The sequence below is a fragment of the Triturus cristatus genome, chromosome 4_2, assembly GCF_964204655.1.
Source record: "Triturus cristatus chromosome 4_2, aTriCri1.1, whole genome shotgun sequence".
In the NCBI taxonomy this organism is placed as follows: Eukaryota; Metazoa; Chordata; class Amphibia; order Caudata; family Salamandridae; genus Triturus; species Triturus cristatus.
The window spans coordinates 52,087,726-52,110,732 of NC_140586.1; the positions used below are offsets into that span (position 1 = coordinate 52,087,726).

General features: G+C 47.0%; 1 protein-coding gene across 1 annotated transcript in view; it reads left to right on the top strand.

The window, feature by feature from the left end:
- Positions 1–23,007, top strand: part of LOC146832948 (uncharacterized) — a 209,177-nt gene that overhangs the window by 182,196 nt on the left and 3,974 nt on the right. The window contains exons 16-19 of the mRNA XM_085600029.1: positions 8,765–8,931; positions 9,329–9,509; positions 13,320–13,428; positions 14,551–14,671. Of these exons, the coding sequence (XP_085456155.1) occupies positions 8,765–8,931; positions 9,329–9,509; positions 13,320–13,428; positions 14,551–14,671 (578 nt within the window). The remainder of the gene's footprint in view (positions 1–8,764; positions 8,932–9,328; positions 9,510–13,319; positions 13,429–14,550; positions 14,672–23,007) is intronic.

Sequence of the window (23,007 nt, forward strand, 5' to 3'; positions counted from 1 at the left end):
GAAGAGTTGTACAAACATTAGTAAACTGTCGCAAACACAATGTAAAGCTTTCAATGTATAGCAAGTGTAAGAAAGAAAAAAGAGAAACATCATCATCAAGAAAGCTTTATTGCGATTCGTTGAAATCATAAAAGCACAATATAAAATCACAGTTTTCATACAATATAATTTCCAATTAATTAGAAATTTAAAAAAATACAAAGAAGCAATAAAAAGTAAATCAGTATTCAAGGTGGTCTAACGAGGATCTAGCCAAAGTGGTAAAATATATCAATGGATAATTTTTGATAATAATTTCCTACGGATTAGCCACATTGCAAACAGGAACTTTGAAACTGAGACCACAATAAGTGGGTTTGTGTCGCTTCTCAAAATCCTAAAGAAATCAAGGTAGCTCCTAATGCCCAAATTTAGACATAGCTGTATAATTCATTTTTTCCGGATGCCAACATGGGCAGGGCAAAAAAGCATGACATGAATCATGGTTTCCAATTCGGTTAAGCAACCCAGACACACATGCTGAATCCCACCCACCCATCGATCAGTAAAAGAATATAGGGGCAGGGTGCCATATCGGAACTGTAAATATAGCTTCTTTGCTAAAATAGGCTGTATGACGTCAAGATCAGACACAAAGGCATAAAAACATTTGACATCAAGGAAAGCGTCCGTCAGGCTTGACGGTTTAGCCGAGTTATAAGTTTTCAATAAAAAGTAATCTTTGAATGTTATGGCAAGAGATTTCTTGGTGATGCCTAAGATTGAGTCCTCAGGATTATCCCAGAGGTGAGCAAGACCGATCTGATTGAGTGTCTGCCGAACAAACTGGAGCCAAGGAATCTTATCGGCTCCGAGGGTACCCAAGATTACTTTCGGTTCATCTCTGTAGCATGCCAACTCAGTTGTACTCCAAATCCTCCTCCAAAACATCACAGGCCTAGTAGCAACAACCTCTGATAACGGGCGAATATTTAGATCCAGCCTCAGTGGTGTAAGCGGCGTGCTGTTTGGGAGAGTTAAGAGTTTCCTAAGAAAGTTATTTTCAGTACTAACCAAATCATTTACAGAGGTGTGGCCCCATAATTCAGCTCCATAGAGTGTCGAGGACCTGGATTGCACAGAATAGATTTCAAGAGGGGCACTTATGATTTTTAGGCGGCATTTTTTGTAGACTTTAAGGATGCCCCCTATAGACTGATTAAGTTTTAGATTTGCTTTAATCTTTTGTGAGGACCATCCCATTTTGTCATTCAGAGTCAGACCTAGGTATTCAAAGGTAGACACCCGATCCAAAGGAATACCTTCCATCTTCGGATGAGGGTAATTAGAGGGTTTTACGTTAAAGGCCATATATTTTGTTTTATCTATATTGACCACCAAATTTTTTTTGTTACAGAAGTTAGAAAACTGTTTCAACACCCGCTGCATGCCCATCGGTGATTTTGACAACAGCAGTGTGTCGTCTGCAAACATAAGTGCAGGATATCTTTGAGAAGCCAGTTTTGGAGCATCAATGTCTGTAGTTTCCAAAAGGTCGTCAATAAGGCCATTAATGAAAAGTGAGAACAGGGTTGGGGCAAGGACACAGCCCTGGCGCACACCCTTCTCCACTGGGAAAGGGCCGGTTAGCTGGCCAAGTTTACCATAGCGGACTCTAGCATATGTCCCGTCGTGGAGAATCTTCAATTGATAGCATAGATAAGGTGGAACCCCCATATCAAGCAATAAATTCCAGAGCTGGTTACGGTCCACCATGTCAAATGCAGATTTCAAATCCACGAAGGTCACATATAAACTGCCCCCATCCAGTGTGACGTGTTTCCAGTAAAGAAGCTGGAGCCTAAATAGTTGGTCCATAGTTGAAATTTTGGACCTGAATCCCGCTTGAAGTGGGGTAAGAATATTATTCTCCTCAATCCAGTTCTGCAACCGTTGCAAGAGAAGTCTAGAGTAGATTTTTTGGCTCACATCTATAAGGCTTATAGGCCTATAATTACCTGGATCAAGGGGGGATCCCTTTTTAAAGATAGGGATAATTTCCGCACCCATCCAGGTAGATGGAACCGGTAAGCCTTGCAAGATAGCATTAAAAAGGATTAGGAGATAGGGCGCCCAGACTAACTGTTCGTCCTTGTAAAGGTCCCCGGGGATCCTGTCTAACCCAGGTGCCTTGTTTGGTTGGAGATTATCCAATGCCAAGCACACTTCTGTTAACGTCCAGGGTGGAGCATCCCAGGATGGATCCATGGTCATAAGAATGACAGGGGGATCAACTCTTCTGGTTAGGTTAATAGAATAGAGTTTTTTGTAGTGTAAGGCCCATGCGTCTTCGGAAACATTAGGGTCAATAGTGGTTTTACCCTCCGATTTCCCAGAGTGAACAAGGTTCCAGAAGGTCCTAGAATCTTTTGCCATAAGTGCTGATCTAATGTCGAGCCATAATCCCTCTTCCCATTCAATTTTGGCACTAAGGATTATCTTCCTATAAGCCCGTCTTGCTTCCAAAATATGTGGTCGATTACCTTCCTTTAAAGCCTCTAATAATTCCTGTTTGGCTATCCTACAGCCCTTGGTAAACCAGGTGTTTAAATTCCCAGTTTTCTTTGTGTTAACTGTACCTACTTTATAGAAGAAAGCACCCAAAATATCAACTAGGTCATTATGAATTTTAGCCAGATCCATAGTTTCACCAGCTACAGGATTGTTGAGTTCTGGTTTGAACGCTGTTTCAAGGAGGGGAAGAATCTTTTGGTACATACTGGTAATAACCGCATCAGACTGTTTTACGGTACGCCAGTGTATCCTCTTCCCCCCTTGGATGACTCTTAAAATCCCTGCTGGAGGGGTATCTTTATCTGGCCCTATGGTCAACAGTTGGTAGTTCAGATCAACTGACAGAGGATCATGGTCACTCTCCATACGCCTAATTATTTTAAAATCCTGCACTTTGTGCCACAAATCTAGACTGATCAGAAAATAATCAATCACAGATTCGTGTCCCATTCCCCTATAGGTTGACTGCCCCGGCATATCCCCTTTGAAACGACCATTACACGCTCTCAAAGAGAATGAATAAGCAAGGGAGGTAAGTTGAAGAACCAAGGGGGTCCAACGTTTAACTGCGTACATACTAGTGGGTGGAATAGATCTGGCATCATCTTCCTCGGAAGTAAAGGGGGTTTCTCCACACAGGGGCTCGAAATGACAGTTGAAGTCACCTCCAACCATCAAAACCACGTCATCCGGAAGAGATTCTAGAAGAGATGACAAGGCCTCTAGAGTTGATGATATACCTCCCCGACAAGTTGGGCGCGAGTAAACGTTAATAAGTGCGATTTTAGGGGTCTTCCTGTGAGACATAAGGATACATATTATGTCTCTGCTGTTGGTTTCTACCCTTTTGATCTTAAAACCAAGGTGGATGCCCACCCAAACACACAAACCCCCAGATGGTCTACCCTTTGGACCTTTCAGAGCAGGTTGCATAAAGGTAATATATCCCAGTTTGTGTAAGGGTTCTATAGACCACGTTTCCTGTAATAGGCAGATCCCAAAGGGGTCTATAAATGAACACCAATCTGGGTTATCAATGTTGGAGGCCAAGCCCGCAATATTCCAGCTAAGTATTTTAAGCGTTCTGTTAGGAAAAGATGAATCGTTTATAGAGATGGTCTCAGAGGCTAAAGTGTTAACAGATGCTGGAAAGTTGTTAGATGAATCCACCCGAACCACAGATTGAGAAGGTATATCCCCCATATTACTTGGGCCAGTGTATGTAGTGGCCATGGCGTTTGAAGATACTAACGCCATAGGCGGAATCACCGTTACGGTACCAAAACCATCTTTGTCGTCATTCTCAACAACAGGAGAGGTGAAAGATGGATGATAATTGACGTACAACTTTAGTCATTCCACCTCATCCAAAGAGCTAAACCTGTTGTTGACTGGGAAACCCAAGACTACATTATCAGACATCCTACTCCACGTATTATCAACTGATTGCCCTTGTTCGTAATTATTACGAATCGGTACAGGAGGCCTAAAGAGAAACATGATGAGAGAAACCTAGGTGGCCAGAAAAAAAGTAACTACAACAGTGGCAGTCAGGATGATAATTGACTCGCTCTCTGCTATGAAGATGGGTTTGAAAGATGGTCGAGATGCCATCTCCAGTGACCTCCGGTCAGAGGCCTGGACAGCCAGCCCTTGACCCTTCGGGGCGGGTGCAATCCAGTCAGGGCATCCCGGCAGCGAGGAAGCCAGATGTCCCAGCCAGTCCAGGGCAGCTCTCCATGGAGATCCAAGATGTCCAGTGAGGGCTCACATGGACCGACAGGCAGCTTGGAACCAGAGATGCCTGGCGGGACCAGGTTCCACTAACCAAGCAGCATCCCTGTGCCCTCCCACACCTAAACAAGCATTGGCATAGCCAATAGGTCTCACCTGTGGGACCTTATAAGTGTTTAGCCATGCAACACTTGATGTTGTTGCACCAAGGATATTCTGCTGGATAACTAAACACTGATAAGGTCCCAAAGGCGAGACCTATTGGCTATGACAATGCTTGTTTATTTTGTGGCAAACCTTTCAGATCTGGGGCCACATCGTGGCCATCCATTCGCATCTAGGCCTATTCGTGTATCGGCGTGCCAGGCTGCACTACAATGAATATTCAGTGCTTAGAAGCTTTCATATGTTTTTATTAGCGCCACATGGGGATGTGGAGTCTTCTGTGCGCATTATAGACGGACGTGTGCATGGAAGCCATATGGTCCTTTTCTTAGGCAGCCCTGTTCTCTTTTAGACGCCAGAGCTTTGCATGCTGTTTTTGAGCCATCCCTCCCAATGTTAAAAGTCAAACCACTCTTCCCAAATTGTAACTAGCTGTTTGCGAAAAATCCAGGACTGGCAAAAAAGTAGCAAGTGTAACAAGGGGGTACTCAGCTCGAACTTGACTGCACTTTTAATTTTGCCCGTTTGAGGCACTTTGTGTGTTTGGGTTTTATGCGCTATTTGCAGTACATCCATGCAGCGTATGGGGCTTATGTCACTTTTGAATAATATGGGTGCTGTAGAACAACCGCTTTGTTTGCATGCAGCAGTCCCCTTATAACCAGGAGTCTGTGATATTTTGACGGGGGAGAGCGGTTCCTCTCTGAGTTTGCCACATTGTGAAAGATTTTTGTGGCTTTTTCAACGTCTTTGCCACTGGTGCTGGTTGCTTGCACCAGCTTGAGTGCTTTTATCGTTTTGAATGTAGTTACGGTGTTTGCTTCAGATTAAACCAATTTGCGTTTGTCTGCACCACGTCTTGCATAAATGACCACCCTGTCTAAAATCTGTCTACACCACCTGCCCCACAGATAACACGTGCTATTAGTAGCTGGCTTTCAGTCACAAGCCTACTACCAGCCACGGGCTCTTCGTTGCATTCTGGTACTTGTAGTTCAATTTAATAACGCAAAAATAAAACCACAAATAACAGAGCGCGAAATGTCGAGAGCAAGAGAGACAGTGTTGGCAGAACTCTTCTATCTAGACAAGTTGTAATAGCTGCGAGCACTGTGCGTAGTTTTACTAACATGAGAAGCATGATGGGCTGAGCGGGTCCGCGCATGAGGCAAAGAAACTGCCCGCAGGCCCCCACAGCAGGTGCTTAACCCTCAGAGATATCTAAGGAGCTGTATTCTTCTTACACCTTGCAGCATCCTATCGCACAAAGACAGGTATAGAGATTTAATGGTTGTTACTTGCTCATCTAATCTTTCATAAGAAGACGTTAGTTGTTAATTTTTACAATAACTGTAACAAACACAATTCTGGCATTATTGACTTGTTGAGATTTTTTCTGCTGACTTTTAAGTGTGCCACCAATGCTTACTTTTCCATCATTCTCATGGCTGATTTTAATATGCAATTGTGTGAAAAAAGATCCTTAACTTTATGACGCACCTCGGATTCTATAGCTGATTGTACGCTGCGTTTTTTAAACACACCTCCAAGGTGGGGCTCATGTACGTTTTATTAAATACATTTCATTTATATTTTTCATTAAACGGTGGCTAAATATAAGGCCTTAATTTATTGGAAGGGGTCATCCATTAATTACTATTAAATTTTATTTTTGCCCACTTTGTTCATTTGTTCAGTAATTTAAAGTAAGGACTAGTGTTTTTACTGACCATAAATATGTGCCCTTTCACCATAATGCCTCTTCTGTGCTTAAAGAAGCTGATCGTCCCCATTGGGGATGACATTGTATCCACTCAATCAAAATTTAAAAGCTGCATGTCTAGTATTGCAACATGGATGAGGAAGAACTTCCTACAGCTCAATTCCTCTAAAACAGAGATACTGCTGTTCGGGAAGGCTGAGGAGATTTGGTCCCCCGACTGGTGGCCGCCAGAGTTGGGAGAGACACCTACCCCCAAAAAATGGGCTAAGAACCTTGGCATCAGGATCGATAACAAGTTCTCAATGGAGGAGCACGTGAAGACATTGTCAGGGACTTGCTTTGGAACTATGAGGATGTTAAGAAAGAGCTTTTCCTGGATTCCTTTTTCGGCTAGAACCACCCTTATCCAGTCACTCTTGGTTAGCCGACTGGACTACGGCAACTCCCTGCTTTTCGGAATAAGGGAAGACCTATTATCCAGACTACAAGTGGTGCAGAATACTGCAGCACGCCTTGCCCTTAATAAACCGGCCCGCACTCCTTCTGCACCCCTTTTGAGCCATCTTCATTGGCTTCTGATTAGGAAACGAGCTATCTTTAAGATGCTATGTGTGGTCTTTAAGGCTTTACAGGGGAATGGCCCTGCCTACCTCAATAAGAAGTTTATTTTATATAATCATATGCGGCAATTAAGATCTAGTAACCGTAATTTTCTGTGCCTTCACAGAATAAACACAGCAAAAATGGGGGGCTGTGCCTTTTCATATCTGGCCCCCAGTCACTGGAACACTCTACCAGAGAAGATCCGGTCGTGCACCGAGATATCCTGTTTTAAGAAACTCATGAAGACGTGGCTATTCTAGGTTACCTTGACTATGCTATGCTCATTTCTTTAAGCGCCGAGAGATCCCTTTGGGGATTATTCGTTTGCGCTATATAAATGAGTCAAATAAAAAAATAATAAATAAAATAAAGTCTTCTGTGTTCGTTGCCCAAGTAAGTCCAGTCGCCCTTCGTAAGGCCACGCACATTCCACCTCCTGACAATTGCCTGGCTGCTGCTTATTACTTGCGGTTCTTATGTCCTAAATCTTCTGTCACTGCTGGCAAACTCATATGCTGCAGTAAGGGTCCTAAACTGGTCCACGTGCAAGCCTGCCACTCTTCTGATGCTGCCAGTAGGACCTTGTGTCTCACACACGTGTTGCTGATGTCCCCTCCTCCAACAGCCAACAACAAGAAGCCCATTCCCAACACAAGTGCGAGTCAGAGGGTACTGCCAGGCCCTTGTTGTACTGATCTCATCTTTATGCAGCTAATGGAGCTCCCTCTCATTAATAGGAGATGCAATCTCTTCTGGACAGTCTCTCCCCACATCTCCACCACATGTGCTTACTCAGCTCAACACAATACATAATCCAACTACCCTCCCACTTCCAGGGCATTAAGGAGATATCTTCCGGTGTGGTAGCCGGAGTGTGCTTCTTTGATTATTGGTGTGTCGACTATTTTGGGGCTTATTATTATCTTTTAACCAATCGCAGGGTTTATGGAAAGTCAAGTCACTGAAAGCTCTCATATTGCTCCACTACCTATCAATTTAGATTGAAACCTTTCTATTGCTTACACAGTCTGAAGCGAACTAGAGAGAGTAACCATCTCACAACAGACTGCATGACCGAGTGTGTAGCAATTATATAGCTCTTTAATCCCTGGCGGCCCAGCAACCAGGGTAATGTACTGCATGGCTGAATACATAAAAGGTCCAAAAGGCGAGACCTATTGGCTATGCCAATGCTTGTTCTCTTTTGCACTTCTTTGCCTCCAGTCTGATGGTGTTCTGGCAGCAGAACAGGTTTGCCAAGAGCCACCTGAGTGGGTGAGGTTGCCCCCTAGATATGTTGGGATGCTGGCCGTGATGGCTTTGTAAATGATGCAGCTGGTTTTGAAGATGGGGCGGACAGCATGAGGAGCTTGTGAAGTTATACGAGAGTGGGTGTGATGTGATCATACTTCTCCAAACTTTGAGTCATATATGCTGTGTGGTGGCATAATGCAGAATGATGGGACCCCTGCGGAATATAGGAATGGCTCCCTGTGGCACTATTGCACAGGTTTTCACAGGCCCTTGGCTGAATGGTAGCCCCTTGAAGGGTTGGGCCCCCTGGCGGCTGGAGCTGCAGGGGCCTTCATCACACCCCTTGGGTACCATCTGTAGGATGCTATTCATGGGGGTACAGAGGGTCCAACTGTGCGTGCATAAAAAGTTCGGGTGGACCAAGAATGTGTACTTTGACGGCCCCAGGGTTTGTTCTCTAAAGTTTCTGAGGATGCGCGCTTGGGTGGTAGCAGGATGTATGCACAGAGTGTGCCGGGTGTGCATTCTTGAGTTTCTCATGCAATGTGCTTGGGTGGGGAAGGATGAGTGCTCAAAGAGTTCCTTAGGGTATGAGCCTGGCTGTGTCTGTGTATCCGCACACATAGCTACCTCCATTTTACCTCTCACCCGCCGCAGCTCACGGGGAAGAGCCTGAGGCAGCAGAGTGGACACCCGGGTGCCTCTGACTTCACCTTCTTCTCTTCTCTGCAGTCTTCACACACCTCTCAGACCTGCAGCACAGAGCGGGGGTGGTGGGACCCACCGTGCGGATAGGAGCATCTGATACCTGGAGCGCTAGCAGAGCCCGGATCTATCCCAAGGCCTTCATGGAGACCCTCGCTGAGTCCCTGCAGAGAGGGATCCCGCTATGGCTGGAGGTAAGGACCCTGCGAGAAGGCCCGGTCCCTCCATCAAACGCCCTGCACCCTTCATTAACAGCATCCTCCCCTCGCCTGCACCCTGCAGATGCCCCCTGATGTCACCCCGTCTGCGGATTGATGGTACTCTCACCTGACATAGCCGGCGCCCTTCTGATTCCCCCTGACGTTACCCCACCTGCACCGTGACTGTACTCTCACTTTTCAATGCCCACACTGACTCTGATTGGCCATCACTCTCTGACTGCTCTCGCCCCAACCTCCCACCCAGGGCTGCGCCCCAGAAACTGTTGACCTCATCATGGTGGCAAACAACATAACGCAACGCGTCGTGCATTCGGGCAAAGCGCTCTTTTATTCCAAAGTGCCAGCCTATCTAAATTCCCTGTCTTTTCAGGCCTGGCAGAGCCCCGAAGGCGGTGAATGGAAGTTTGTGCCCCTGGTGAAGCACCTCACCCTCCACTACGGAGAGAGCGGGGTCATGCGGGGTGTTTGGTACCCTGAAAAGGAGCCGCTCGCCTTGTACTGGGCAATCTTCCGCAGCTGGGAGGAGGCGTCCGCAGAGCTCCGAAGGGCAGGTGAGTCCAGGGCAAAGGGGCAAGCACTTAAGTGTGTCCAGAATAGCACGCAGCACCACGCAGAGTGTGTCATAGCTGGACAAGCAGTGTACAGTGTGTACAGGATAAGTGTAGCCCACAGTACGGTCGAGTACTTTCCTAAAGTCCCCCTCCTCTTCACCCTCAATCCTTGGGGTGGGCACCCTCCAGGCTCCCATTGGGCTCTTCACCACCCTTCTTTTACCCCCAAGGCAAACAATTCAAGCACCACACTGCTTTGGATTAGGGGTCGGAAACCCCGGCCATATTTTATTACATGAAATAAGCAAACATTAAAATGTATTATTATTTACATTATGCACTGAATACGCAGAAAGTCCAATACATTGATAGTTGCTTAGCTATCATAAGCTAAGCAATGAAGCTATTCTTTTTCTGCGTATCCCTGTTAGAGCTTACGGCAAGGTCAATGACGGGCGGCCCTAGGTCAAGATCAAGCTAGGTTCCAACCTCCAACCGGAGTGACCTTGCGCAGGGGGTCCAGCTTACCGGAAGGATACCTCCACCGGGCCCCTCCTACGCCCTTAAAGATTTAACTCCATAAAAGGGGGCCGCTGCAGTTATGCGTCCATGCACCCTTGAGCGCATGTGCGTGCGGGGATTGGCCAACCAGCCTACTGGAAGTGTGACCTCCCTACCCCCGCACCCTTCCAGCCTACCGGCTGTAACTGCCCCTGGAGTTCCACGAGAGACCCTCTGTCTCCCCCTCGGGCGTCCCCTTTTCTTATTTTGACCATGGTTATGCCCGCTAAGGACCAAAACTATGCTCACCAATCATGACCTTACCGCCTGACCAAGGGAACACACACAAAATATGCCAAAATATAACACCTGAAATTTGAAAACAGATTAGATACAAAATACGACAAAATATAACACCTGAAATTTGAGAACAGATTAGATAAGAAAAAACACATTCATTTTGAAACTACAACCTTTCTTTCGAATAGACAGTACTCCAGAAAATTGATAAAGATTAATTAAGAAAAACACTTTATTTCAACACTACGACAATTCTATCAAATAGACAATACTCCTCCTGAAATGGAAAAAACATACAAATCACCCAAAATGTCTGCCTTAGGGGATGGTGGGTGGGGATAAGGAATACTTAGGTCCTCCGCCGGAGGCCCGGACCCATCGTGCGAGGTTCCCAGGCTGGGGAGCGGCAAAAAAGAGAGGCCATCCTCTCTGCTCCCCAGCCTTATATACCCTTAATGGAGGGCAAACTGGTCCCGACCGGCTTGCCCTATGTTTCCCGAGCGCGTGAACCGGATGCACTAATAAGTGCTTTCCGGTTCATGCAGGCCACCAGCCAATCAAGGGGAGGCTGGGGGCGCCGCGTCACCACTGTGTGCAGCGCGCCCCGCCTCCCACCGATGCGGGGGACCGTCGTGACCGCCATAATGGCGGCGTGTCCGAATCCGTGCCCTGCCTCTTAATATGGCCGGGTATTTGCCTAAAGTCGCCCTCCTCTTCACCCTCAACCCTTGGGGTGGGCACCCTCCCGACTCCCATGGGGCTCACCCCCTTCCCTTGTACCCCCAAGGCAAACAATTCAAGCACCACACTGCTTTGGATTAGGGGTCAGAAACCCCGGCCGTATTTTATTATATAAAATAAGCAAACATTCAAATGTATTATTTACATTATGCACTCAATACGCAGAAAGTCCAATACATTGATAGGTACAAGCTGTCAATTGGCTAACCTTAACATGCTTCTAATACATATCCATTCCTATCATAAGCTAAGCAATGAAGATATTCTCTTTCTGCGTATCCCTGTTGGAGCCTATGGCAAGGTCAATGACTGGCGACCCTAGGTCAAGTTCAAGCTAGGTCCCAACCTCCAACCGGAGTGACCTTGCGCAGGGGGTCAGCTTACCGGATGGATACCTCCACCGGGCCCCCCCACGCTCTTAAAGATTCAACTCCATAAAAAGGGGCCGCTGCAGTTATGCGCCCTTGAGCGCATGGGCATGCGGTGATTGGCCAACCAGCCTACTGGAAGCGTGACCTTCCTATCCCCCGCACCCTTCCAGCCTACCGGCTGTAACTGCCCCTGGAGTTCCATGAGAGACCCTCTGTCTCCCCCTGGGGCGTCCCCATTTTGACCATGGTTATGCCCGCTAAGGACCGAAACTATGCTCACCAATCATGACCTTACCACCACAGGCCAGTATAGTTGACCGACTAGCTGGCCTCCCCCTTCCGACATCTAGAAAGGTCATGCTGCGCTCCTTGCCCCATTGAACCGTGCCCATAGGTTTTCAGAAATACTGCCTTACCCAGTCAAGAGCGATGTACGTATGTGATCCTGCCATTAGCAACAGTATTCCTAGGTGTCCCCCGCAGGACATTAGACCTTATCCTCGCTAACAACGCCAGGCCCAGTGCGCCTTAGACTATGCACCTACTGTGCCGACTCGCTTTATGCGGAAAGTCCTCCTCATTACTGGTAGGAGGGCTTGCCCTAATTTACTTGGTATAAACCTGACCCAACCACCGTTCCGGGTGCTGTACAGCATGCGTAACCCAAGACGCCTCCAGGGAACAGGTCGCCTTGCGCAAGACCTCTAACATACCAAGGTCCATAGATACTTGGAGGTACACTGGCACTGGTGTCGAGGGGAGATCTCGTTGGAGCCACTGCACTTACTCCCCCTACTGGCTAATACCTAATATTGCCTGGCACATGCCACCCTCCATACACAGAATAACTCTGTTATACCTGCCATGTGCCCTGCCCATCGCCGAAAAACATCCCCCAAAAGGGGTGACATCATCTCGCACCCCATCCACGGTGGCCGATGCTCCAGTAACAAATATGTTCCAGCACCTGCTCAGGGTGCACGTATCGAATACTAGTGACAGGCATACTGCCCGTTTCCTGGCAGGGCAGCCTACCTCAAGGGACTTCTGTACCAGCTGTGCACCCTGCCCCTAAAACTTGGGCTGAACAAAGAGGAGATTATCATACCATCTGGGAGCCAATAACTGGCCTCAATTGATAGAGACACGATGCGCCAGACAGACACGTTGCACCAGACATGAGACTCATTGCTAGTGTAACTGCACCCACCCCAACAGGGTTGGTGCCATACCGGAATAGCCGGCTGATCCCGGAAATTGAAAAATTGGAACACTACACAGGGAAAAGGAATAGTTAGGGCCTCCGCCGTAGGCCCAGACCCATCGTGTGAGGTTCCCCGGCTGGGGAGCGGTGAAAAAGAGAGGCCGTCGTCTCCGCTCCTCAGCCTCATATTCCCTTAATGAAGGGCAAACCGGTCCCGACCGGCTTGCCCGATGTAGCCCGCGCGCGTGAACTGGAAGCACTAATAGGTGCTTCCGGTTCACGCAGGCCGCCAGCCAATGAAGGGGAGGCCGGGGGTGCTGCGTCACCACTGTGCGCAGCGCGCCCTGCCTCTCACCGATGCGGGGGACCGGTGCAACCACCATAATGGCGTAGTGCCCGAGTCCGTGCCCTTCCTCTCAATTCAGGCTTGTCGTGTGCGCAGTGTGAGTCCAGGGTAGTAGGCCCCGCAGTGCATGTGTGTCCAGGACAGCAAGGCCCGTAGTACAGCACGTGTCCAAGATAACAGGGCTTGCTGGGTAGGGTGTCCAGGGGGGCAAGTCCCACAGTCAGTGTGTGTCCAGGATAGCTGTGAACGCAGGGCAGAGTGTGTTCAGGATAGAACATGAATTGCAGAATTCGTTGAGACTAGAATGAATATGACGGCTGTATTAAAACGCCCTTGTATCCGGACAGGGTTCTCCGGGGACCTCTTCAGCAGTGCTGCCCTGCAGAGGCCCCTCTCGCAGCTCACCACCCGGATCCAGCGGGACCTCCAGTCTGGAGACCTCCTCAGCGTGTGCAGGTAGGAGTCACGTTATAGTGTGACACGCTCACCGACCACCCTCGTACACTGCCACTGTCCCTGTCCCACTTTCTTCTACCCCTCCCCCTCCTGCCAACAATAGCCCTGTCACACCCATCTTGCCCCTCACACCCTCTCTCGTGCTGCCTCTCATACATCCTTCCCTGTACCTCCTCACATGCCTCTCCTATCTCCTGTCTCCTGTCTAGGGCTCCTTAGCTCTTATTGGGGCTTTTTGTCATGGGGTGCTCTCCCTGGGACCCCCATTATTCTCATTTCTACATCCTGTCTGTCCTACCTTGATAATGAGCACTCCGTTTCACCCTTTTTATTAAGCACCGTGTTCCATCACATGATAACTACACCTCACCTCGGTGGTCATCAGGCATGGCATGGAAATACTTCACACATTGGATCAAAAAACAAAGACAAAACCGTTCCAACCACTCACCATATGTGGTTTAGCTTCTGCACTTGTAGGTGAGTGCTTCAGATCCCCACATGAGAGGTAGTAAGCGCTATATAAGTGTTACACTACAGGAACACAGGGATATTCATTTGGGTTCCCTGTGGTTGTGTTTGTCGGGTCCGTGGGGCTCCTGAGGTCTCTGAGTCCTGGCTTCCTTTTCTAAGATTCCTCTAGGCTTCTGTTTTGAAGCCCCTGGGGCTCCTCTTCTAGGTCCCGTTGTGGGAGCCCTTGTCTTCTACACGTCTTCAGTTCCTGTGCCCCCCTTCTGAGGCCTCCAGTGCTCCTATTCTGGGGGTCAGGTCTGCTCCTCTTTTCGGGTCTTTGTCAGTTTTATTCTGGGTCCCTCTGTGCTCCCATCTGGGTTCCCTCTGCACTCTGTCATGTGGTCCCTGTGTGTTCCTATCTTGGGTTCCAATGATCTCTTGAGGTCTTATTCTGTGGAACCTGTCTCTCACTGTCTGTCTGTCACTGTTCCCACGCCCTGTCCCTGTTGCTGTTACAAGGCTCTATCTGTTCCTATTCTGAGACACTGTCTGCTTCTGCCCCAGACCCCTTGGTTCTGTGCATCCTGCTTCCCTGTCCTAGTTCTTTTTCCCTGGCTCTCCTTCTAACTTTGCACTGGATACTCAATTTACGCTTCCGGTCTGTCTTAGGCATGTGACCTCCAAGGCTCTGCTGATTGGTGACTATGAGGCCCTGCCTGCTTGCTGGAGGGTATTACACAGCATGGCTGCTCAGCTCGAGCACCTGAATATAATTAACGCTACAGCCCAGGTACGTTTCCTGGCCCTGTGTTGCCCCTACCTGTCTACTTTCTTCATGTCACTGTGTCTATAGATCTTCTGTGCTTGCGTATTTTTGTTGTTTGTTTAGATGGCCTGATAGTGGGTGGGCTGATTGTAATTATGCTAAACCCATGAACACACTCCTACCCCTCTACAAGTCTTGTCAACGCCAGATCAACTATATTGGAACTCCATCCTCTTGCCCCCTCCACCGTCATATGTCTCAAGGTAAGAGGACCAACATGAGGATCTCCCCCAGCAGACGTAGCTTGGGTTAACCCGGGTTAGGTGACCAGAAGAATCTTTCACAGCCCTGGGACGTTCAAGAGGAATTGGCACCCATGTGTCAAGCAGGGCCAGTAAATTACTCACTATTTTAGTCAGAAGGGCTATACAGGTTTACAAAACTAAACTCAAATCTCAGTATAGAATTTGAGAAATAATCAAGGTGTGAGAGAAAGGGTTAAATTCTACGGCTCATAACACCTAATAGGGTAGCTGCTTATATCTATTCATTTGTTTATTTGTGATTGTAGGAAATCCCAACTGCCCACAGTGAGCCGCAATTTTTTTTAGGTCTCGCCTGGCGTTAGCAGCGCGCATGCACTTCTCTCGCCATGCGAGGGCTTCTTGGAATCAATACGGATTCGGAAGCTTTCAGAGGCGGACGTGAAGCCCCACCCATCTTTTTACTTTGCTGGCGTCATCCTCCATGCTAAACGCTGGCTCAGGAATGAAAAGGGGGCTTATTAGTCCCTCCTTGTTACCACCCTGTCCACTTTTGGCCCCGCCCACTGGGATTGGATCTCTCACTTGCGGCGTAACACAGTCTCCTTCATTAGCTGGGACGCACTCTTTCTTTGTCATTGTGAGCGCGGGCCGCCTGGGTCGAGCTTGTTTTTCATGGTGTCCGTGCGTGAGAAAACTTTAAAAGCACAATGCTGCTCGGCGAACATATGCCTACTTGTCACTAACTTACACTGTTCTGTACAAACCAAGCTTGTTCTAACATTGTGTTGACGGGAGGTGGGATGGGAAACACGTGCCATGCGGACAAATGTGAAACATTACACAAAGAATGCCCGCTTTCACTTACAAAGAATGCCGCTTTCACTTTCACCGCGGCTCTCCGCTCTATAGCCATTATAGTGTGAAACATTACACAAAGAATGTCGCTTTCACTTTCGCTCTCCACTTTATAGCCATTATAGTGTGAAACATTACACAAAGAATGCACGCTTTCACTTTCACCACGGCTCTCTGTTCTATAGCTAATATAGTGTGAAACATTTGTAAGCGAAATGTGTTTTCACCCCCAATACAGGTGTGAAGATTCTGTGACGGGCGGTCCGGTGGTACCCGTGATTATTAACTTACTAGTGGAGAACGCGGTTGGGGCGAATGGGGAAGGCAGTTTAGGGGGGTGCCCATGCGACATCCTCAGCAGTGAAAACACCCCGAAGACAACATTTGCAGCGCTATTAATCAACAAGAGAACGTGACATGTGAAATTTTAAGCCCTCTTGCTATAATGTCTGCAGTTTTGTGATGCCAACTGCTATAGGTAACGCTGATAATCATGCGTTGTACAGTGCCACAAACAAAAAGCCTGCATGACCCTTTATGCAAAGTAAACCCCTCACATGCCATGCAGCTCATTGCTTACACAAAGAATACCCGCTTTCACTTTCGCCGCGGCTCTCCGCTTTATAGCCATTATATATTTGTATGAGGGAGTGCGCCAGCCCCTCCCCCATCAGATGAACATTCTTTCACACACATCCCATCTGCCTCCCCCACCAGAGGGCACAAGGGTCACTCCACAAGCCGCCCTGTGGTCTGACCCCAGTGACTATGGGAACATAGGACTACCTGAGCCTGCACACAGAGGCTGGGTGCAGCGCCCTGCCTGCCAGGCAGTTATGGCCAGAGGGTAGGCAGACCCTGCCATGGCAAGGACAGCACAGAGCCCTTAATGAAAGGGTGCAGACGGAAAGTTCACTTGTAGCCTCTGGGATCCCCTCTCTGAAGAAGTCAAGCTCAAGGCTCCCCATAGACTACCCAAAAGGCACATGCTGCGAACACTAGTCGTTTACTTGCGGCGTTAAACGGTCTTCTTAAATTACTGTGTAAGCACTTTTTTAAAAATTATTTACAATGTGACAGCTGGTTTAACATTGTGGTTGCCTCAAATGTAAGCATTGTTTTTTTTTCTTTTTGTAACTTGCGATAGAATGTATTGCAGTTTAAATTCTCTTTGTAGCTTGCGATCGAGTTTATTAACGTTTGATTTCCCCACGTTTTTAGGTCTCGCCTTGCTATCGCGTAAGCAATCGCAAGGCGAGACTATAGAATACGGGTTTCAAAAGTGCTCCCAAAAAGCGGATTGCATGGCTAGCAGGCGCACAATCACGCGCATCGTGCCGCCATGCAATCCGCCTTTTGGGAGCACTTCAAAGGGTCCGCTCCTCCGCCCCCAAGCGCGCGCGCGCGCCACGCTCCGCCGGGCTTGTTATAAACCTATTAAAAACCTGTGAGGATGTTGCCGTCATCGACTACCTCGCATAAACCCACCTGCCAGTAGTTATTTGGATCGGATAGCAGTGACTGCAAGAGAACGATAATTGGAGCACGACATTTGAGAGTCGACCTATGGCAGAGGACGCAGTGCGCAATTACATCACAACCACGTCATATAGGAGACTCCCGCCTCCCGCAGACCGCAGTCATTTCCGCGCATCTACTTCACGAGGTGTACACCAGTATAGTGTCGTGATACTGTGGTTGTACACCTATCCACTTTGCGTTTTAGGTGCAGTGACTACTGCACCTGGGCTAGTTAAGCTCACCTGCTTGTTGTTTATTTCGGCTAGCCGCGCATGGAGGTGAGGCGTAACCGTTGCGGATCACCGAGGGGTGGGTGGTGTGTGTGGTGCGTGTGTGGTGCAGGGTGCTTTGTGATGTGTCCATTTCTAAAGTTTGGTTGTCTGTTAGCTGCATATTTTGCAGATCTTTGACCGTGGTTTATACACTGGCTAGCTGCTATACACCATTTTTATATGCAAAGATTTTTCCGAAAATATTGATTTGAATTATATTTCAAAGCGTTAGCCTGCACAGCAATCAAGTGATCCCTGCAAATACTGTTTTTCTGTCTGCATTTTAGCCAATCGCGCACTGCCTTGTTTTTACCGCAGACCGTACACGCATACGTAACTTTTGCCATGACGTGTACTGCACATGGACGGGAACAAAAGGCATCCCGGCCAATGCTTGTTTTTTTAGCTATAACTGAATCCCTTGGACAGGAACTAAAGTGAAATGTGAGCCGGAGCCTGAGGGGCGGAGCTGTGGCGGTGCCTGTCACGCAGAATCAGCACTTTCTGCACAACCCTGCTTGTCCTGGACATGCATGTTTCCCTTCCCCCTCCCCGCACACTTTGTTTTTGCCTTTCGCTTACCTGTTCCCCTTTTCTCACCGCCTCTGCCACTCTTCTCCCTGCCCGTGCATCTTTGCCCCTTCCACACTGTGTTTTCACACTTCCTGTCCCCTTCCCCCTATCTGTCCTCGGTCTCTTCCCGGTTTCACCTCTTTCTGCCTGTGTCTCCTTTAAATACATATCTTTGCCCTGAACAGTGCCTCTCTCCACAGTCTCCCAATGTTTGAACTCGTCTCCTTCTTTCATAGCGCCTACAATCTAGCTCCCTCTGCCCTTCACGCTGTCTGTGCCCCTCCTGTTTCTGGCTGCCTGTCGCCTCCTCTCCCCTTGCTCTGTGTCTGCTCTCTGCCTGTGCCTCCCCGCCTCCCCACGGCTTGACCTCCTCCGTGGATCGTCGTCTTCCATATCTACCTTTGCCCCTCCTGTTTCTCACCGCATGATCTCTGTCCGTGGCCCTCCTCTTCCTCAAAGCCTGCAATCCTTCTTTCGCGTCCCTCTACACTCTGTGTTCTTTAACAGTTTGCTCTAGTTGGCATCTTTCCCAGAATGCTTTGGAAAACAAGCATTTGCAATGCAATAGGTCTCGCAGTTATACGAGTTTGAGCTATTGGCATTATAAATGACAGTGCCTTTTATTTATGTTTTAAAAAAACCAAACTTAAATAAAAAGCATTGTCATTTACAATGCCAATAGCTCAAACTCCTATAAATGCGAGACCTATTGCATTGCAAATGCTTGTTTATATTGTTTGGTTGTTGTTGCTTGTTAAATAGATAGTTTTGGAAACCGAACGTTACTTTAAGATTGTAACAGCCTTGCTGTTTGTTAGTTTGTTTTACACTACTGCAAACGGTTTTATTTTTGTGAGCAACTTTTTGGGGGTTTTAAAATACAAACTTGAATGTACGTTTTTTTCCTAGAAACTTGTGGAATTTACATGGAAGGAAGTGATTTGTCCCTTTGGGGTTTAAAAAAGTCCCATTCTGCATCTAACAACCTTTTTTATCATAATATGCGACGTTTAGTTGGTTGGGCTGTTTGTGTTCATGGCCATGAAGTGTCAGTTCTGGGGGAGGGGATGCTCCACATTAAATTGCTTGATTCTGTCGGGAATAGGACGTGAAAAAAATCTACCGTAACGGGTCGAGAACAGGCAATTATAATAAGTTATATTTTCTTCAAAATGCTTTCATGTGGAAGCATTTTAGAAGTGTATAAAGAGGGCATGCTCTACAGTTTAGCTTGTGGTACTGTGCAGACGAAAGAAACTCTTGCCGACGACACTTAACAAAAAATAATTTCAGAGAGTGTATGTATTTATTGGACAGCGTATCAACCGGTCTCCAAAGTATTGGTGTTTCATGGGGTTCTTACAAGAATGAAGGTACCCCTTAAAGATTAGTTTGCGTAGTCTGGGAGGAAATGGGAAATCAAAATACAATAGTATGTGAAGGACCTCCCACTCGACCAACAATTATTTTCTCAATGGCTAATATTAGCTCATGCGGGCTCTCCCTTTGTAATCAATGGCTAAAGAAAATCAATATTTCATTGTTTCATGTATTTTATTTGTCTTATTACATCTCTTGTTGTGATTTCATTTGGATGAACCATTTTTTCCATTTTGTAATTTTTAAAATGTTTAAAAGTCAAAATCTTTTTGTGTTTTTATATACAGTGTAAATCATATTAATTCAACAAAATAAACAAATTTCTCTAAAATTTACAATTGATACATAATTATGTATTATTAAACATACAATTAGTCATATTAAAGTGCAACCCCTTACATTGTCATAAATGAACTAACCTCACAGTCACCTCATCTCAAACATACACATTCACACATCACAATCATAAAAATCCCAGTTTATATGGCTTTCACAAATGAGATCATGGGGTGCTCCAGTAATCCTGGGTGTGGGTGGGTGGTGATGTGGGGGTGGAGGGGCAGTTGGTCAGAAGTGCTCCAAGCCTCACAACACTCAAACACTCAAACCACGCGAAAAGAATGGAGTGAAACTAAACATCTTACTTGCCCTGAGATTAATTTCTCTATTTAAAAAAAAAAAACTAGAAACCTTTTTAAAATGTTAATAGTGAATAAAGTGGCCGTAAAGTATAAATATCAATACAATCCGTATGGTTGAATTGTGTAACATGCGCCTATTCAGTGCCACATGGTGTGCTTGAGTATTCAGATGCGTTTGAAAGTGCTATGAAGTACATGCAAGCTATTAGTATTGTAAATGACAATGCCTTTTATATATGTCTTAAAACCCAAACATAAATAAAATACATTGTCATTTACAATTCCAATCGCTCAAACTCACGTAAATGCGAGACCCATTGCATTGCAAATGCTTGTGTTTTAATGAGACTTTGTTTTATCACCTTGCTGTGGTCTGGGGCTCGCCAAACCAGGCCTTGACCGTATAGCTTCACTAAACTTGCATTCCCTTCTCTCTCAACGCAACAGTGTTAACATCAGACTGGTCTTACAGGTAGAATGGCAACTAGGCTGAGACAGGAAGGTGTCAAGCATTAATACTTAGTGACCCTAATCTGGCTGTAGGAGTACAGGGCCACCCCAGTCTGGTCATATGTGTGCTTGGGATATGAGGTGTGTGGATAATGGAACATGCTTTTCCACCAGTCAACACTGTCTTGTGGGTTTGTTTTGTGCCATCCAAGCAGTTGAGAGGCTTTCAGCACCAGCTGATCCTCTTTTAAGTTAAATGCATGGAAGTCAATATTTCTGGGCTGATTGCTGCCATTAGAATACTTTTTGTAAGGTTTATAGATTTGGATCCGAGACGCCTGCATCTGAAGATAAGTAACTGGGCCTGAAGGAGTGACTAAAAAGCTCTGCCGTGCTATGCAGAGTTCCGCACGCAGTGGAGTGCGCTAGGTCCTGCCATTCATGCTCATTTTTATTAGTGCCAGGTGTTTGTCCCGCACTTGAAAAACAGTTCGAATGGCACTATGCACAGTGCAAGAGGTTTATTATATTTTTTATTTTATAAGTTTTATATAGTGCTAGCTAGACCCGGGGGTATCAGAGCGCTTTACATACACAAAGGAAAAAGAGTTGCGTTACATAGCAGGACATAAGGATGCATAAAGATACAAGCAAAACATTATAATTAGGCATACAGTGAGAAGGAAGGAGGACGCTCAGGAGGTTGAAACAGTCAAATAACCACCTATCCTTGGAGTTTCACGTCCCTTTTGAAGCAAGAGAAGCTAGACCTGGGGGTATCAGAGCGCTTTACATACACAACGGCAAAAAAAGGTTGCTGCTTCCCTCTGCCGCTCGAGTAGATGGTCTTCTTGGGTGGCAGCTTCCTCAACGCAAACAGAAGGTTTCTCAACACAAGCTGTCGCGGCCATCCACGACCGCCCGCACTGAGAAATCTAGCCAGGAGGTGGTCTGGGGTAAGATTATCCTTGCTCGTGCTCGATAATTTAATGTTGGCAAGCGAGGAAAAAACTCTGTTCCACGGAGTGGGGAAAATCCGCAAACTCCGCAAGTGGGATTCCCCACCCAGGCCTAAAAGTAACAACAGCATAACATGTTATACTATTAGTCAGCCAGCGAGTTAAAATAAAGATTATTTACTCAATTCTTCTTGCACTCCTAGGAGAATATTGATGACTTCTGTGGGAAACTTTTCCCCTTCCTGTATGTCCGTCTTCCTTTTCCAGTCCCTACTATGAGTTGTGTTCTGTACCTACAGACATTAATTACATAACCCAACCAAACACTTCCCCCAAAATGGTGCCCGGATCCAGACGTCCACAAAAGAGGAACTGGTCATTGGCACACCTGAATTTTCTGCAAATCTCTTCTATTGTGAAACCTTTGTTTATAACCATGTAGGTGGTGACACACGGGCTATCCTATTTCCTAAGTCTATAGACCTCTAAACCTTAAAAACTAGTGCAACCGAGAGAGAATAGGGATAGCTCCTTCACCTGCTGCGGCACTACAAGGAGACCTATCCCTGCCTGTGCCCAAAGCTCCGCTTGCCTGAGGATATGACTCCAGGGCAGGGCTTTAAGTGGGCCGGGTCTCACCGGGTCTGAGCACCGGCAGTTTTTTAAAGGAGGCCTCGAAACGGGTCTCTATCGGGCTCTGTTTTGTGCCCTAGCACAGCCGGTCTGTGTTTTTTCCCGGACTGCAGTGACAACAGTCTGGTGTCACTGCAGTCACATCGATGTGCGCTGCTCACACTGCTCACTTCTCACTAGTGGAGAAGTTACGGCATGACGTCATGCCAGGTGAGCCTTGAAGGGGAAGGGAAATCCTTTAAAGAGAATCATTTTCTCTCTGGATTTCTTTTCTCTTTTTGAAACTCAGGCGCAGCAACATTGTCGTAGTGTCTGTCACCAGGGCATTAAGTGGAAGCTTTTTCAATATTAATATACAAGCCTTAGTTGCCGCCTATTTATCGTATGCAACTAACAACCATTGACAAAGCCAACGGTTCTGACTTGTTATAGGTATGATGTTACTTGTATCATATATCTGGATGCAATGATAGAAACAGCAAAATACAAGTCGGGCAGCACACTACTAAGCACAGATTTTTAGGTGTTTTAAGCCACGCCCTTAATTACATTGGCCATGCCCCTTTGAGAGACCCCTCAGTTTTTTCATCCCACTTAAAGCCCTGCTCCAGGGCTCAGGAAGATAGCATCCTGCCTGAGTGCAGGCCCTGTGGATGCCTCGGCGTTTGCCGCTGGCTCTGGGGCCTGCTCTCTGATTGTGGAGGTGCCTTGCTTGGAGGCTGAGAAGTTCTAGCAGAAGATAAACTAGAGTCACCAGGCGTCCCAGACGAGCCGGGACGAGCCCCGTTTCCCAGTAGCCGTCGCTGGTGG